This window comes from Magallana gigas, chromosome 4, assembly GCF_963853765.1.
Source record: "Magallana gigas chromosome 4, xbMagGiga1.1, whole genome shotgun sequence".
In the NCBI taxonomy this organism is placed as follows: domain Eukaryota; kingdom Metazoa; phylum Mollusca; class Bivalvia; order Ostreida; family Ostreidae; genus Magallana; species Magallana gigas.
In genome coordinates this window covers 14,031,631-14,048,358 of record NC_088856.1, presented here as the reverse complement: position 1 = coordinate 14,048,358, position 16,728 = coordinate 14,031,631, and the positions used below count along the sequence as shown (strand labels likewise).

The following is a 16,728-nucleotide window of genomic DNA, read 5'->3' as shown; positions in this document are numbered from 1 at the left end:
GTGTTGATATCGTAAAATAACAAAATATATCTGATTGGAGCTAGTCATCATTATATAGTAATGACCGCTGATTGAATGAAAATGGCAAGCAAAAGCTATTTTGATGGCATGTCAAAATTGCGATGTAACATGCACAGCAAATAAATTTTTTTTTGTTTGGTTTTTTTTTTTGCAAATATCATGATGAATAGGGCAATACCAAGGTTAATTTTGAGAACATGTCAGTTGTGATTTAAAGATCATCGTACAATAAAAGTTACACTGATATGGAGTAAATTCAAGACCTGAAACGTTTTCATCCTACAGTAAATGTTATTTTATTCCCTAAAATATATTCAAAATGAGTATACAGTATAAAGATGGATTCAATCAAGATCAGTATGCATTCACTAAGACCAAGAGTGACACATTCGCTGTTGATATCTCCTTTGGTATCTATGATCAACATTAGCTGTAACATTATATTGTTATATTTACAAATTACAAATTAAGCTATAGTTAGTCCACTTTCTATCATAAGATTTTGCGTTATTATATTTTGCATCGAGATCAACACAAAATGTAATATCGAAAAATGTAAATGGGGGGGGGGGGGGTTGTTTATGTATCATCTCAATCTCTTACAGAAATCATATGTATGCTAATAAACAGTTTAAGTTTTTAACGACTTGATTAATCCTACGTCATTTATTTAATGAATAAGGGATCATTCCTTGAATACTATGAGGTAATAATTTCGGTCGGGGCGTGATCAAATCCAATAATGCCCGAAGGGCTTTATGATAAATTCGATCACGCCCCGACTGAAATTATCCCTTTTATAATATTCAAAGAATGAATCATTATTGCTTATAGTTATACATATATATATATAGTTATGCTTTTAGCCATTGTACGATTAAATATGTGAATATAAATTAGCAATGGCGCCTCAATTTGGCGTCATTGGAAGTTATATGGGTTATATAGTACAAATTCGATACGTAATGTTATAATAGGCAAAGACACTTGAGAATGTAAATATATACTGCAAGATGTTTACATGTAATTTATTGACCAGCGAGCCTAAATAGTACATATTTTTAAAGAGACTTTCTATCACAACCAGATGATAAATGGAGGATTTCCTGTCAAACTGCAAATGTAGACATGTCCTTTTTCATTACTAAGGTTCAGAAAAATCTCAATTGGAATATGATAATCATAAGAGTTGCTTTAATGAACTCTTTCTCTAATTTCTGCAATATTTGTCATTCTTTTTAGATTAAAAGTGCATTATTCAAATTAAAACAGAATCAGAATTTCATGTGAATATGCATTTTAACTTCCCAATAACTAAACATATCTGCGAATTAAAAACAATGATTCTAGAGATCTAAACACAAACTCCTTAAAAAGTAAAATAAACGACCAGGACTGATGGACTTTTTGATAGACAATAGTAAATCTTTTTACCCTGTAAATTCTTGCAAAAAGTATAAGGTCAAAAAATTGTCGAGAAGCAAGTATAACAATTCTTTTTTTTTTTTTTCTTTATTAATTCATCAAAATGACTTTGTCATTATAAACAAAATACATACGTACAACGAAAAGAAAATCATCCAATATATTTTCACTTATTAATTAGTAAAATACAGCTTTGTTAAATGAATAAACAATATTTCAAAGGAATTAATTCCCGGTTTTTTTAATCTTTATTAGTTCATTGAAATTACTTTGTCGTTATTTAGAAAAAATACATACGTGCAAAGAAAAGAAAATTATCCAATGTATTTTCACTTATCAATAAGTAAAATACAGCTTTGTTAAATGAATAAACAATCTTTCAAAGGAATTAATTTCCAGTTTAAAAACAATCAATTTTTTGAAAATTTCAATAAATTTGAACAGTGATGTTTACACACTAAAAAAGCAAGGTGATTCTTCAAGTTCTAACACAAAATCACTTCTTTGTGTATAAAATTGAATTGTTTTTAAACCAAACAGGCCAACAGGCATTAACGGTCACCTGAGTAACTAGCCCAGACACAGACCTCAATAAAGGAATATCATATATGCATGTAATTAAACTACACTCTGGAGTAAAAAAAACTAATATAAAATTTACAACTGAATTCAGTTTTCTTTCAGATGTGTGGAAGTATAGATTTTCTTTTTAGCATTTTGGCCCTGCTGACCAAGGACACAGTGTGGAAGAGAAATGAAATTACCATTTATGTTCCCCTTACCCAAATTATACATCATATCGAAAGAATTTGGAAAAATTAGGCCATGTAGTTTGAAAGAAATTAAAATTATTTAATTGTCAGCACAAAATGAACACCACATGACGACAAACAAAAACCAATTGCAAAAAGTCCTAAAAAAAATGTTCCCACAATTCTTGCAAGGCTTCTTTATTGAATTTGCTTCCTCTTCCTCTCGACATACAGTTTTACCTTTAATGAAATGCAAAATCATTTTTGAATTCATTTATTCATTCAACAGTTAAAAAACAAATGAGTATAGGGTATAAGTTAAAAATGAATAGTGAGGCACTTGTGAAAAAGTTCATAAATAAATCCAATATATATGAATTTACATGTATCTCAATTTAAAAGTGTTTCTCAAATTAAACTTTTTTACTGATACCCAAATTAGCACTTTCAGCGATTCTTTAATAAATACACATATACTTCAATATGCATTATGGGTGTTTCCCAAATATAGACACACATATACCTCACTATGTATTAAGGGAATTTCCTAAATAGAGACACACATACCTCACTATGCATTATCAGTGTTTCCCAAATATATACACACATACATGTATACCTCACTATGCATTATGGATGTTTCCCCAATATAGACATATATACCTCACTATGCATTAGTGGTGTTTCCCCAATACACACACACATATACCTCACTATGCTTTGTGGGAATTTCACAAAAAGAGACACATATACCTCACTATGCATTATCAGTGTTTCCCCAATATATACACACATATACCTCACTATGCATTATGGATGTTTCCCCAATATAGACATATATACCTCACTATGCATTAGTGGTGTTTCCCTAATATACACACACATATACCTCACTATGTTTGTGGGAATTTCCCAAAAAGAGACACATATACCTCACTATGCATTATCAGTGTTTCCCCAATATATACACACATATACCTCACTATGCATTATGGATGTTTCCCTAATATATACATATATATACCTCACTATGCATTTTGAGTGTTTCCCCAATTTAAACACACATATACCTCACTACGCATTATGGATGTCTCTCCAATATAAACACACATATACCTCACTATGCACTATGGATGTTTCCCCAATATAGACAAACATATACCTCACTATGCATTATGGGACAGGGTGTTTCCAAATATAAACACACATATACCTCACTATGCATTATCAGTGTTTCCAAATATAGATACGCAGACACTGCATCAGTTTTTTATAGTATGCACACATACCTTCCTACAAATTATCAGTGATTTCTCATTATAGACACAGATGTAGACTACCTTAAATTTAAGTGTTCTTGAAACTGTTATATTTTTAATTCTCTACAAATTGGATGCCAATGAAAATGAATAAAACCACAGTTCTTGAATGAAACTACAGTTCTAAATATTCAAGTCATATCACAAGAGTCATACTTGGGAAATGTTAAAAAAAAATCAGCATTAGAATCTTTAAATTCATGGTGTTTGTATTGACATATGCTCTGAAAAAGGACACTTGCGCTTTTACCTGTTGGGAGTTTTGAAGGCTTAGGACCAGTTTTCTATTTTCTAGCTCGTTCTTTCCCAACATGATCATCCCCATCCTCATCATTATGATCATCATTGCCATCATGTTCATCACTCACATCTTTGTCTACAACATACAGCTACGAAATATAATTGTTTTCTATTCAAAATAAACTGATACTCCACCAAGCATTATTAGTTTTTCTTAAAAATAAATACACATATACCTCACTATGCATTATGAATAATTCCTCAAAATAGACACACATATACCTCAATATGCAATCTCAATGTTTCCCTAATATTGATACACATATACCTCACTATGCATTATGGATGTTTCCCTAATATAGACGGACATATATCTCAGTGTGTATTATAGGCGCTTCCCCAATATAAACACACATATATACCTCACTATGCATTTTGGGTGTTTCCCCAATAAAAACACATATACCTCACTATGCATTATGGGTGTTTCCCCAATATAATCACACATATACCTCACTATGCATTATCAGTATTTCCCTAAAATTAACACACATATACCTGACTACATGTATGTATTATGGATATTTCTCCAATAAAGACACACACATACCTCATTGTGGGTGTTTCCCTAATATAGACATATATACTTCACTATGCATTATGTTTGTTTCCCCCATTTGAATATAAACATAGATACCTCACTATGCATTGTGAGTGTTTCCCCAATATAAACACACATATATACCTCACTATGCATTATCAGCGTTTCCAAATATAGATACGCAGACACTGCCTCAGTGTTTTCTAGTATACACACATAGGCACCTTACTACAATTTATCAGTTATTTCTCAATTATAGACACACATGCAGACTACCTTTAATTTAAGTGTTCTTGAAGCTTTGTTTTACAATATTCTACAAAAACTGATGCCAATGACAATGAATAAAACCACAGTTCTTGAATGAAACTACAGTTCTAAACATTCCATTCATATCACAAAAATCATACTTTGAAAATGTAGAAAGTTTTTCAGCATAAGGATCTTCAAATTCATTGTGTTTGTATTGTGACATATGCTTTGAAAAAGGACTCTTGTGCTTTTACCTGTCGGGAGTTTTGAAGGCTTAGGTCCAGTTTTCTTTTTTCTGGCTCGTTCTTTTCCAACATCATCATCATCATCATTATCATCATCATCATTTGAATATATGTCTACAATTAAAAGAAACAAATGGAGTTATGTTAATAATATCAACAAAATACAGATACTAGGTTAAAGGAATTTTCAAATGACAGTTTTTGATCTTATTAGTCAACTCATTTTCTTATCTGCGACTTTTAATTTTAAAATAACATTTCTTTGTTATATTAGCCAACTAATTTTCTTATCTGACTATTATCTTTTAATTTAATTGCCTATTACAAGTTTACTTGCAATAAAAATATTAACCTTCACAGGCAATTTCATCTAAGGACTTTCCACTAAATTTAGAAATGTATCCATTGTCAAATGCAGTCAAAAATGTTCCCATTCTACATATATGTAGCAATATGTAGTGTTTCATTTGGCAGTCTATAAATAGATTTAAGATTTTGAATGTAGAACTAGCTTAAACATCACAGACCCATAAAATTAGCGATTTTGCATGACATCAACTTATACAAGATGGCAATACCTTCTTCTTATTGTGTCCTCCTATAATGTGGATTTAAACAAGTACATACTTTGAGAAATGAAATCCCATTAAATTACAAAAATATATACATGCATTGAATTCAGCTGCAGAGAAAAAGCAAAGAAAATTTTTTCCATTAATAAAAAGCTCCAACACATCAAGAGAAAAATCTGCACAGAAAGAACAAGATTCTGAATATTCAAAATCTGAATCAAATGCTAAAAGCCCAATTGGAAATTCATCATCCATGCTAGCTATATTTACTCATTATACATGGTTGCTCTTGATCATTTTATCTACAAAAAAGAAATTAAACCATCTGTTAAATGTTAAATATTATAACAATTAAAACATTTAAGTATGTATCAAATAAAATGTTACAAATGTGAGGTGCATAGCTCACTTCTCTTCAATAAAAATGGCTTTAATAAGAGGCAAATTTCAAATGTCTGCCTATCTACCATCAACAAACCTACATGTAGTACTTAACAAACAAAAGGTCCACAGGTCTTGACAGCCACATGAACACCATAGCCTTTAGATTGATCTGCCAGAGGGTCTAATATTTATGCATGTTAAATTTCATTTTGAATTCTAAAAGTCTTTGATGTTTGAAAAACATTTCCTAATCCTTAAAAAGGAGCGGGAAGTTGGAAGAATCTCAAACTATTCATATCCTAGCCAAAGACGCCAAAAATTGTAGACCTTTGGTACAAAGAGGCTTTTAATGGCCAATCTTTCTTATATTCAGTATTATTTCAATATACATGTTACATGCATTTTTTATTAACAATGCATTTAGTTTATTTCCAAAGACTGTAAAAGTAAAAAATAATATACCAGTACTTTGAAATTCAATGCATTTTCACTCTCTGGCCAATTAACATATGCTACAAAATGGAAGTTGAAAAAATCGCAATACATGACGGTGTTTTCGGATTCCGCCTGTTTAAGCTAACTTTGCATGCAAGTACAGTAAACTTAGAGAGGAAATTAAAAATATATATTATTGTTATAAAAGTTACAGCCTGATTATTTTGAACCAAATCTGAAAAGAATAATGAGAAAAAAAACTCTGTAGATATTGCATATTGTCACCCCATTAAGTTTTAAAATGGGAAAACACACTGGTCAACAAACAGGGACCGTGTTAGGGGGGAAGATACAGCCTAGTATATGTGTTTTGACATTTCTTTTAAACTTAGAAATACATAACTCTCTCTCTCTCTCTCAATCTCTCTCTCTCAATCTCTCAAAAATTCTTTGATGTTAGTTGATAATTGTCAAAATATCACTTAATTGACAAGGTAACATGTTGTGTGTAATTTTTGCTGAGCTGCGCTCGCCACAACGGTCCGTAAAACATATTATGCATCTAAATGCATTCGTCTATTAAAGCTTTGAAATGTGGGGAGGAGCTTAAAATCTACAGGGATCGAATGTAATCAGTAAAGTCGTACCATATATTATGCTGTGTATCTCTCAATAAGTAAGACTCCGCCACTACATTTTGGGGCTATCCCGTGATTTATTGTAAATAATTGTAATCCCGATCCCGTTTCAAAATAAAATAAAGACAATTTATCGGGAGGGGGGGGGGCTTATCATCTGAAACCTTGACAAGCTAAAAAAAATTATTTCCCAAAATCATGAAATCCTTAATCCGTGTGGGAGGGGGGGGGGGGGGTGTTGTATATCAATAACTCAAACAAATCTTACCTACAAAAACATTTTCACAAGATCATGAAATTCCTAATCCGGTAATTATTAATTTTTCCTTATATTCATTTCAATTCCTTACATTCTACCGGAAGCTTCCTGGTAATTTCTTTAAGAAAAATTATGTTTGCTGAGAGAAAAAAGTGGGGGAGGGGTTGGACTAGCCCCTCCTTGATGCAATGTGCGTTATGGTTAGATCTAACTTTGCAAAAACATTTAGTTACTTTTTTGTAATTTTTCAAATAGTGTCACACAAAAGAAAACCAGTCACCTTTTATATTTGCATTACAAGTGATTAGTACCAGGAATCTTAACAAGCAAAAAAAAAGGTATCCTTATGGTTCCGACGCCTATGGTTAAAACATCTTAATGACAAAATTTATGCCTTTTTCATACATCATCCGAATAATGAAAGTGTTCATTGTTATTTACATGTATCATTAACTTGATTTGATCAATATGAAGCATTTCCAAATGTAGGAATATACTATTATTTGTTTGCGACAAAATATTCTCTGGTTGAATTCACCTGGTAGGGATGATTTTGAGGTTTTTCACATTCCAACATTCTACTTACCACGCATTCATCGTTTGATAAAAATATCCCATATCTTCTAAAACCAGTTTAGCAACAATAAAGGAAACGTAACTTTCGAAAAGGATTAAAAATCCATTATCATAACTGTAAACATCACAACCATCAATAATATCAAAATCCTTTAAAACTAAAAAACACGATGATTGCAAAACGAATATACCAAACATGCACATCATTTGTTTGTGAATCTGAAAATTAATAGTTAAAAGGATGGAATTAGTTTTGTGAGCACTGTTTGCATTTGGTAGAGAGAGAGAGAGAGAGAGAGAGAGAGAGAGAGAGAGAGAGAGAGAGAGAGAGAGAGAGAGAGAGTTTGTAAAATATCAAAATCGTTAAAATGCCAGGAAAACTAAAGATATATCGAACTATATTCTATGTTGAAATACTCTTATCATATCCATGTAAATTCTTACTTCTTTCTTTTATATTCATATCTTTCCTTACAATATAATTATATAATTATACTTAATCATCACATGCATGGATCACTATCTGAGTCTCATGAGAGAGAGAGAGAGAGAGAGAGAGAGAGAGAGAGAGAGAGAGAGAGAGAGAGAGAGAGAGTAAGCTGCCTTGCAATTTTGTTAAATTCTATCATTATGTTGCTGGGTTTTTTGCTGTTGTTATCTTCAATTTAACACAATATCTGCTGATATATATCCTCGCTTGATAATTTAAACTTCATTTCTGCATTGTAGAACAACTTATAAAGTAATTTTGGTTATTCACAACTTAAGTTGAATTTATCAAACTTAAGATTTTTTTTAAAATCAAAATGAATCAATTAAAAACTCACAGCCATGTCCATTTTCATCAATAATGTTTTTGTTTCATTGTATGCAATGACTGTTTAGTACTGTGAATGTCATCTGCGTTCATTAGTTGAAAAAGCACGTTTATATATTTATCATGAGAAGAAAATCGCTTTCATGATGCAAGTTAAATCAATTTCATGTAGAGGCAATTCGAATTTTCTCATACGCGCAATTCATGAAAACTACTATATATTGTAATGTATAGAACTATATATCTTGAAAACTTTAAAATTGAACCAATTTTTCATAAATTCATATTGCTTTAACCCCTTTTTGTAATGAAGAACATGAAATCTGTTTTAAATCTTACCTAAGTTTTAACAACGGACATGATAGAGAAATAGACGTGTTTGTTGCTTTTCAAAAATCGTTCCTGTTTTATTTTAATTATCTTATAGCATTTTGCACCTAAGCATGTTTAACAGTAAATACGTTTCTTGTTAGAAAAAGAATAAGAGATAGAATCTTTCACATGTACTTACCTATTTATCTGAATTTGTGCCACGATGTAATCCAATCAAAATGTCCGAGACTCTCGAATGTAATGTTTTGATTTCCGAGTAATGTTAAACAGCCAATCAAATTTTCAGCCAATCAGAGGCCTTGTTTGACAAAGTGTGTGCTCAAAGTTGAAAATGACAAAATACGACCCGATGTTGATAGAACACACACCTACCAACCATTTGACGTCCTACCGAGGTTATTGCTTAATTTAAACCACGTAATCCCTGCATGCTGTACACGCATAAAATGAGGTATACATTCCGAGGTTACGGGAAAAGTACCTCGGTATTTAACACATACCTCAATACGTTGGTGTGTAAACAGAAACAATACCTCGGAAGTGTACATAGACAAACACACACACACACACACACACACACACACACACATACGAACACACACACGCACGGTAGCTATGCTATATCCCCTTCGCAACAAGTTGCGCAAGGGGATAAAAAGATTTACCGTGAGAAATTTCCAAAAATATTACAAATTAAGCAGTAAATAATCGGGAGAAACACATTTTTCAAAATATAAAGGTCGAAAATCAAAAATGCTTTGGTTGAAAGGTGTATTTTATCATTAGGAATACAAAAACTATTGAAACTGAATTTTATACCGAATAGATTTTTAGAACTAATTTTGATGGATTTGAAGGTGGCAACTACTTTGGAAAAGGTTCATATATATCTGTTATGCATCCAGATTTATTGAATCTGGGGCTATTATGGATCAAATACCTTAAGGTCAGACGACACGTTCCTCAATTTTAGATAACTTTTTCCAGGAATTTGTTAATGGTTTACTACTACTTTGACAAGCTTTCTTGCAAAAAATTAGGGTACCTTACTAGGCATTTCGACAAAATACTAGAGTATGCAATTTCCTATATAATCTTCTTAAAAATACACTTGAATGGCTGATATAAAAATTAATACATCTACAGCACAGTGGAATTCACTAAATTAGAACTATAACTCCGCCGGGGCGGGGCTTTGAACTCACAACCTCTAGAACCTATACGCTTCTAGCAGTGAGCAGCCACGGTTGTAACCATTCGACCATGTACACATATAACCAAATCCAAGTAAATTCTGATCATTTTTAAAGTGATTATAAAAATTAATATTTTTATTGGAACTCTTTATTACGAGGAGATACATAAAAGATTCTCGATGAACGTGTCGTCTGACCTTAAGTTTAAGAAAACAGCTGAATTTTTTTTAAATTTGCAATCACGTTTTTTGCAATGCTTGTAGAAGTAAAGAAATTGTTTAAACATTACGTATACTTCATCATTAAATGACTGTTTTGGCCAAAGTTTGCATTATTATAAAACGGCTTCCCTTGGGATCTTAAAAGTGAATATTTTTGTGTAAGGCTTGACTGTCTTCATAAATTTGAAGTCTGTTTTTATTCAGCATTAGATGAGGTAAAGAAGAGAAGTTTGTAAATATTACAAACACTTAATAACAGCTGTAACTCTATATGACCCATTTGGTCACACCTTGCAAAAGAAAAATCTACTCTTTGTGTCATGAAAATAACATTTTATGTAGAGGGCTTTAACATGCAGTCAGTTTTAGTTACGTTTAAGTAGATATTATATAGGCTATGCAGTTGTTTTTATTAAAAAAAGAAGACTTTTAGGGACAAAATTATGTTTTGGGTTAAGGGCCTAAAGTTTGAAATGTATAATCCATGAAATAATGTTCTCAAGACAGACGCTTCCATCCAAAGTTGTCCTATGTCTATACGGCGTATGGTAGAAAAGTCCAAATTGTTAGAAAGGGGCCTCAGGCGCATTCGGCATTAAAACATTGAGAAATCTTTTTAAAAGATTAAAGTTCCAATTTTTTATCAATTATGGTTAAAGGGGTAGAATAATAAACTTTTCATCCAGGACAATTATGTTTAAGTTTTGGAAGTTTTCAGTGGAATAGTTATTTGATGCCCAAACTTTTCATGGCGACTTGTGTAAACAATCTCACAACAAAAAGCTGTCCCAAGAGAAATGGAGAAGAAAATCATAAAGAAATGAGAAACGAAAGACCTATGGGCCACATCGCTTACCTGCTTGCTTACCTGAGCAACAAGAGCCAAAATAAAATTATATTTATAGAGTCATTTTACAAAATATCTAAACAATGTAGTAGAACTTGTGAAATGTTTAAAAAAATATCTATAGACCTACATCAAACTTTGAGCCCTGGTGGGGCATAAAGTTTGCCCAGGTTCTAAGCAATCGAGAATCAATATTATGTCATGATGCTGGCTTTTTAGTTAAATAATGTATTATAACAGTTAAATCTACAAGAATAACTTTTTTCCCATGTAAAAATTGCCCCTTCCCACATTGTTGCTCCACTAAACCGCCAGGGATCATGATTTGAATAAATTTGAATCCACCCAACCTAAGAAAACTTCCACGCAAGTTACAGCTTTTCTGGCCAATTTGTTTTTGAAAAGATGTTTTAATGAATATTCATATGTAAAAATTGGAACCCAACTGTGGCCCAACAGGGGATCATGATTTGTACAAAACTGAATCTACAGTACCGATCAGACCCAACCTAACACCAGAGTAAACCCAAACTAAGCCCCGGGTTTACTTTGTCTGCTTTTTGAAAATTTGGTTTCACCCGAGGTTTACTTTGGTCCAGTTGGGTGTACTTGGAAATTACTCTCAGGTCAACTGTACGCACTGAAGTGTATAGCTGACCCGTCTTTTGTCTTTCCATCCTACTGCCAGTAATTTCTGCCCCTTGTATCACAGGATGAATGACCATCTTTAAGTTCTCCTTAAAGATAGCTTAAAGATGCTTAAAGGCTTTAAGCCACCTTTAGGCTATATGTGTTGCTTAAAGGTGGCTTAAAGAAAAGGTAAAGATTGCTTAAAGGCGGCCTAAAGACTATCTTTAATTCACCATTAAGGACAACTTATAGGTCCTTAATGTCCAAACTTCTTTAAGCCACGTTTTAGCCACCTTTAATCTACCTTTAAGCCACCTTTAAGCCATCTTTAAGCCATTAAAAAAATTTCAATTAAATTTTGTGCTTAATTTACCAACAAAATGTATGAACTTTATGATAAAAAAGGTATTAAAAACGTTTTTGGTTCTAGAAAATAAAATGAAAAAAAAATTATAATGCAAACGGCGAGATTTGAACCCGGGACCCTTCGTTTACCAGCATCACTTCACTTCCTCTGCGCCAGGGTAACTAACATATTTCAGGTGGGTTTTATATCCTATATATCAGTGGATATTGAATACTGGTGTTGAATGTTTATCAATTTTTTATTTGAAAAGATTTTGACAAACGATTCAGTTTTTAACAATTAATTATATCACATGCATGCATGTATTTAGAATCAAAGACGGAACTTGGTCTTCAGTGAATAAAAAATATATTATACCTAAATGGAAACTGTTAGGCTCACTAGTAGGCTTTCTTATTTAGTTAATAAATTTAAACCGAGTAGATATACGTTCATCTAATTCATAGCTATAAAAATGCAAGACAGAAAATGAAATCATTTCTTTTATTAAATGCATTGAAACTATAAGGGTATTAGTTCTACGCAATTTCCTTGTTTTCACGATCACGGCGCCGTTCCAGTATGTTTAAATATTTAATTGTGTACATGATTTTTAGACTTTCAATTCTATGACAAACAACATTACCGATCACCGGTGACGTATTTACTGCATGTGACAATTGCAAATGCTGTAAACATATACTTGTACATACAATTGTATGATGTACCAGGCCGGGTATGTGACATATTTACCCTTATACATATATTTAAATAATTAACCCCTCTTTATGATCACAGGTACATAAATACTTTATTTAGTTTCATGCACAGATAAAGATATAGAGACTGCGCTCACCCCTACAATAATTTTAAAACCAAAAATAAAATATAAAGAATTTTATAACGGCAATATGTGTCCATCGGAGCGGTGTTGATGATAGCGATCTAAGTTTAATGGAGCGACAATTAAAACCGCATGGAACACCCCCCCCCCCCCCCCCCCGTTTCTTTGAAATTATATTATCACTCGGATCACCCCTCCCATCCCTATAAAAGAGATTTTGCATTTAATACATGTTTTTATTGTTCAGCTTGATCAAACTTGACTTAAAGGGAACTTAAAGATGGTTTAAAGACAACTTATAGGGAGCGTTAATGCCACTTAAAGATGCTTAAAGGTGGCTTAAAGATGGCTTAAAGGTCACTTAAAGAAGTTTGGACATTAAGGACCTATAAGCTCAGCTTAAAGGTGATTTAAAGGTGGCTTAAAGATTGTATATCCTTTAAGCCACCTTTACGCTACCTTTAAGCCACCTTTAAGGACTTGCTTAAAGATTGTTTTTCGCCCTGTGTATATTCCGAATACACAGTAAGCGTCTGCTTTCAGGGGCATGTTTCTGATCGGGCTTACTCCGTGTCTGTTCTGGGTTTACTTTAAGTTTACTCTGGGTCCACTCTAGTAAACCTCGAGCAACCCAGAAAATAAACCCAGGGTTAAGTTGGGGTTTACTTTCTGTCAGGTTGGGTCTGATAGGTTCTGTATCCTACCAGAGGATACTTCAACACAAGTTACAGCGTTTTCGAGCCAATTGGTTTTCGGAAAGACGATTTTAAGCATATATATATATATATATATATATATATATATATATATATATATATATATATATATATATATATATATATATATATATATATATATATTACGATGTAAATTTGACCCCCATAGATTCCCCATCCTACCCCTGGGGATCATGATTTGAATAAATATGAAATTATTCACCTGAGGATGTTTCCACACTAGTTACATCTTTTCTGGCCAATTGGTTTTTTAGAAAAAAGATTTTCAAAGATTTTTTACTATACAGTCCAATGTTAAAAGTCAACCCCCCCCCCACCACCATTTCGGCATCACCATAGCTCCAGGGATCATGATTTGAACAAACTTGGTTTCTACCTGAGAATGATTTCACTCAAATTCTAGCCCTTCTGGCCAATTGGTTTTTAAAAAAAAATAAAGATAAACTCTTCATATTCCTATGTTCATGTAAAACTCTGATCCGCCCCTTAGTGGTCTCACCCTAGGCCCGAGCATCATGATTTGAACAATTTTTTTTCTACCTAAGGATGCTCAATACAAGTTTCAGCTTTTCTGGTGAAATATGTTTGAGACGATTTTTAAAGATTAACTCTTTAAATTCCTATGTAAAAGAATGGACCACCCCCCCCCTCCTAATTGTGTGATTAGATAAAACTTAAATCTTCCATACCTAAGAATACTTCCACACAAGTAACAGCTTTTCTGGACTATTGGTTTTTAAGAAGAAGATATTTAAAGATTTTCTCTATATAATCCAATGTAACAATTAGACCCATTGTGGCCTCACCCTTATCCCGTTGATCATTATTTTTACAAACTTGAATCTACTTTACCTCAGAATACTTCCACACAATTATTAAGAATGGACACAGAAACGCTTGAAAAGCCTTAAGGGATATGTAGCTTATTTATGTATAAGCGTCAATAGACAAAAGGAAAAGTCGCGGCATTTAAAATGGATATAAACATACGGGAAAAAATCAGTTTCTTAAAATATTAACATAGATACATTGTGGCATTGGCATTATTTTGTTCAAAAATCGGTACAGTGTCAAATAAAACAACGAGTAGTCGGCTTCTGCCTTCAGTTTAATAAACTTGAAGCAGTCCTTAAGCAGTAAAAAAGCCTTAAGCAGTAAAACTGTAAACTTTTACTAGAAATATCAACATTCTTAATATAGATGCGTACTACATTATTTATACTTTTTAAAGAGGACTTAATCTTAATGGATCTGTGCATAATGGCAATAAATTACAGTAAAACACGGTTATAGCGAACACGCTTATAATGAATTGACGCTTACAACGAAGTGATTTTTATTCCCCGAGACTTTATTACATATTGTAAACTTGACGGATATAACGAAGTAAAATTGCCTGTCCCTGGGACTTCGTTATAAGCGTGTTTTACTATACCTTTCCTTTTTTACCTTTTTTGTAAATAATTATCCCTGCTAATATAACAAGAAGTACAAGTACACCAATCAGTATGCAAGCAATTAGGAAAGTCGTATTAAAGCTGCCTGGACTGACTTCGTTTCCTTCATTTCCCTTCCTTGTTCCATTGTCGTATGCTTCTGTTGTTGCAGATGGTCTACAAGATTCAATAAGATAGCAAATAAATATACGTCTCGGCTTACAGAAAAAATACATCTGCAACCCTGAAAATGTCTTAAATGTGAAAAGATAAAACTTTACAGGTTCATGCTTTTCCCCTTATCTAGGCATTAAAATGCAATTAACTGTATAATTAACACTATATTTCCTATTTATAACATACATGTAAGTATAGCAATTTATGATTCTATTTCCTGTTTATGGTCATCTCGGTGATTTAATATATTTTTATCATTGCTACATGCGTGTAAAAAGCAATCTGTGGGCAATCAAGATGGAAACTTATCTGCTGGGATGTCCCAACTTACACCCTGGATAAGCAGTTCAATTTCTTATTCACTATATCGTGGCTTCGTTTTTTCTATATTTTCCATGATTGGCGGCGTTGTCGTTTAATGATGAAATTTTCATGTCATGATGTCACAATTTGAACTGTCACGCAACATACCAAAGTTATATTAAAAATATAATTACTATTTTCATTATAATACTTTTACCAAACTTGGGATGAAAATTCATTTATATCAATAGTTAAATTACCAAAAAATACTTGGGACTCCAATGCCCTTACAGACATGTAAACGCTCTAACCTATTGCGCTTCAATGTTAGGTAACATTATAATTATTATTTCTTTTATTTTTTTTATCAATTTTTTTTGTTGGGGGGGGGGGGGTATTATATTTATAATTTTGTAGCGTGGAACCCTATTGATTAAAAAATATGAAAGCGGATAGGAACCCTCAGTTATCTTTCTGAGGACTAGTTGTTAATTATTCAATATATACATATACTGATTATAAAAAAAAATCGACTGCATATCGTAAAATCAAGTATGAACGAGTATGCGCTGGCTCTAATATACAGGTTCGGCTCTTATATACAGGCTCGGCTCTTATGGGTCCGGCTCTATAGCACGGCTCTTATGGCTCCGGCTCTTTCAGCGCGGCTCCGGCTCTTCGTTGCTCCTGCACGTCGTAGCTCCCGCTCTTAAAGCACGGTAATTTATTGTTTATGAAATATATAGAAAAAAATATATACAAAGCCAGGAAAATCTTGTTCAGTCACGTCTAGACTTTGTACTGATAGATAAAAAAACAAGCAGAACACAATTGTAATTCTGAAGACAGTTACCTAATTAATTTCCAACCTTCCTGTAGCACAGCTTTAGCATCGACTGACTCAACGCGCGAACCACTTTACTCTTTAACCGACGCCGAATGATCATTTCCGGATTGTCACATTACCCAAGCTTAAAAATCATGCGACCCTGCATGTAATTATAAGGAATAAAAAAACACAAACATTTTTCTAATATCTTTAATGGTTTCAATAACGATAAACTTAACTATTGATTCAGAAGTGTACAACAATGTTAAAACAATTGTTTGTTCACTCTGGGC

General features: G+C 32.6%; 1 protein-coding gene across 2 annotated transcripts; it reads right to left on the bottom strand.

Moving 5' to 3' along the window:
- Positions 1-1,724: 1,724 nt before the first annotated feature.
- Positions 1,725-9,424, bottom strand: LOC117682555 (DNA-directed RNA polymerase I subunit RPA1-like). Of its 2 annotated transcripts, none has more exons than XM_066081414.1 (5): positions 9,048-9,424; positions 5,208-5,330; positions 4,865-4,969; positions 3,768-3,893; positions 1,725-2,438 (listed from the first exon to the last, which is right to left on the bottom strand). In XM_066081414.1, exons 2-4 carry the CDS (start codon positions 5,320-5,322, stop codon positions 3,802-3,804), a joined length of 312 nt encoding a protein of 103 aa, XP_065937486.1. In that variant the 5' UTR covers positions 5,323-5,330; positions 9,048-9,424; the 3' UTR covers positions 1,725-2,438; positions 3,768-3,801. The 2 variants fall into 2 exon arrangements, with proteins under 2 accessions (XP_065937486.1, XP_065937485.1); XM_066081413.1 differs by lacking the exon at positions 9,048-9,424 and adding an exon at positions 5,698-6,390.
- Positions 9,425-16,728: the final 7,304 nt, after the last annotated feature.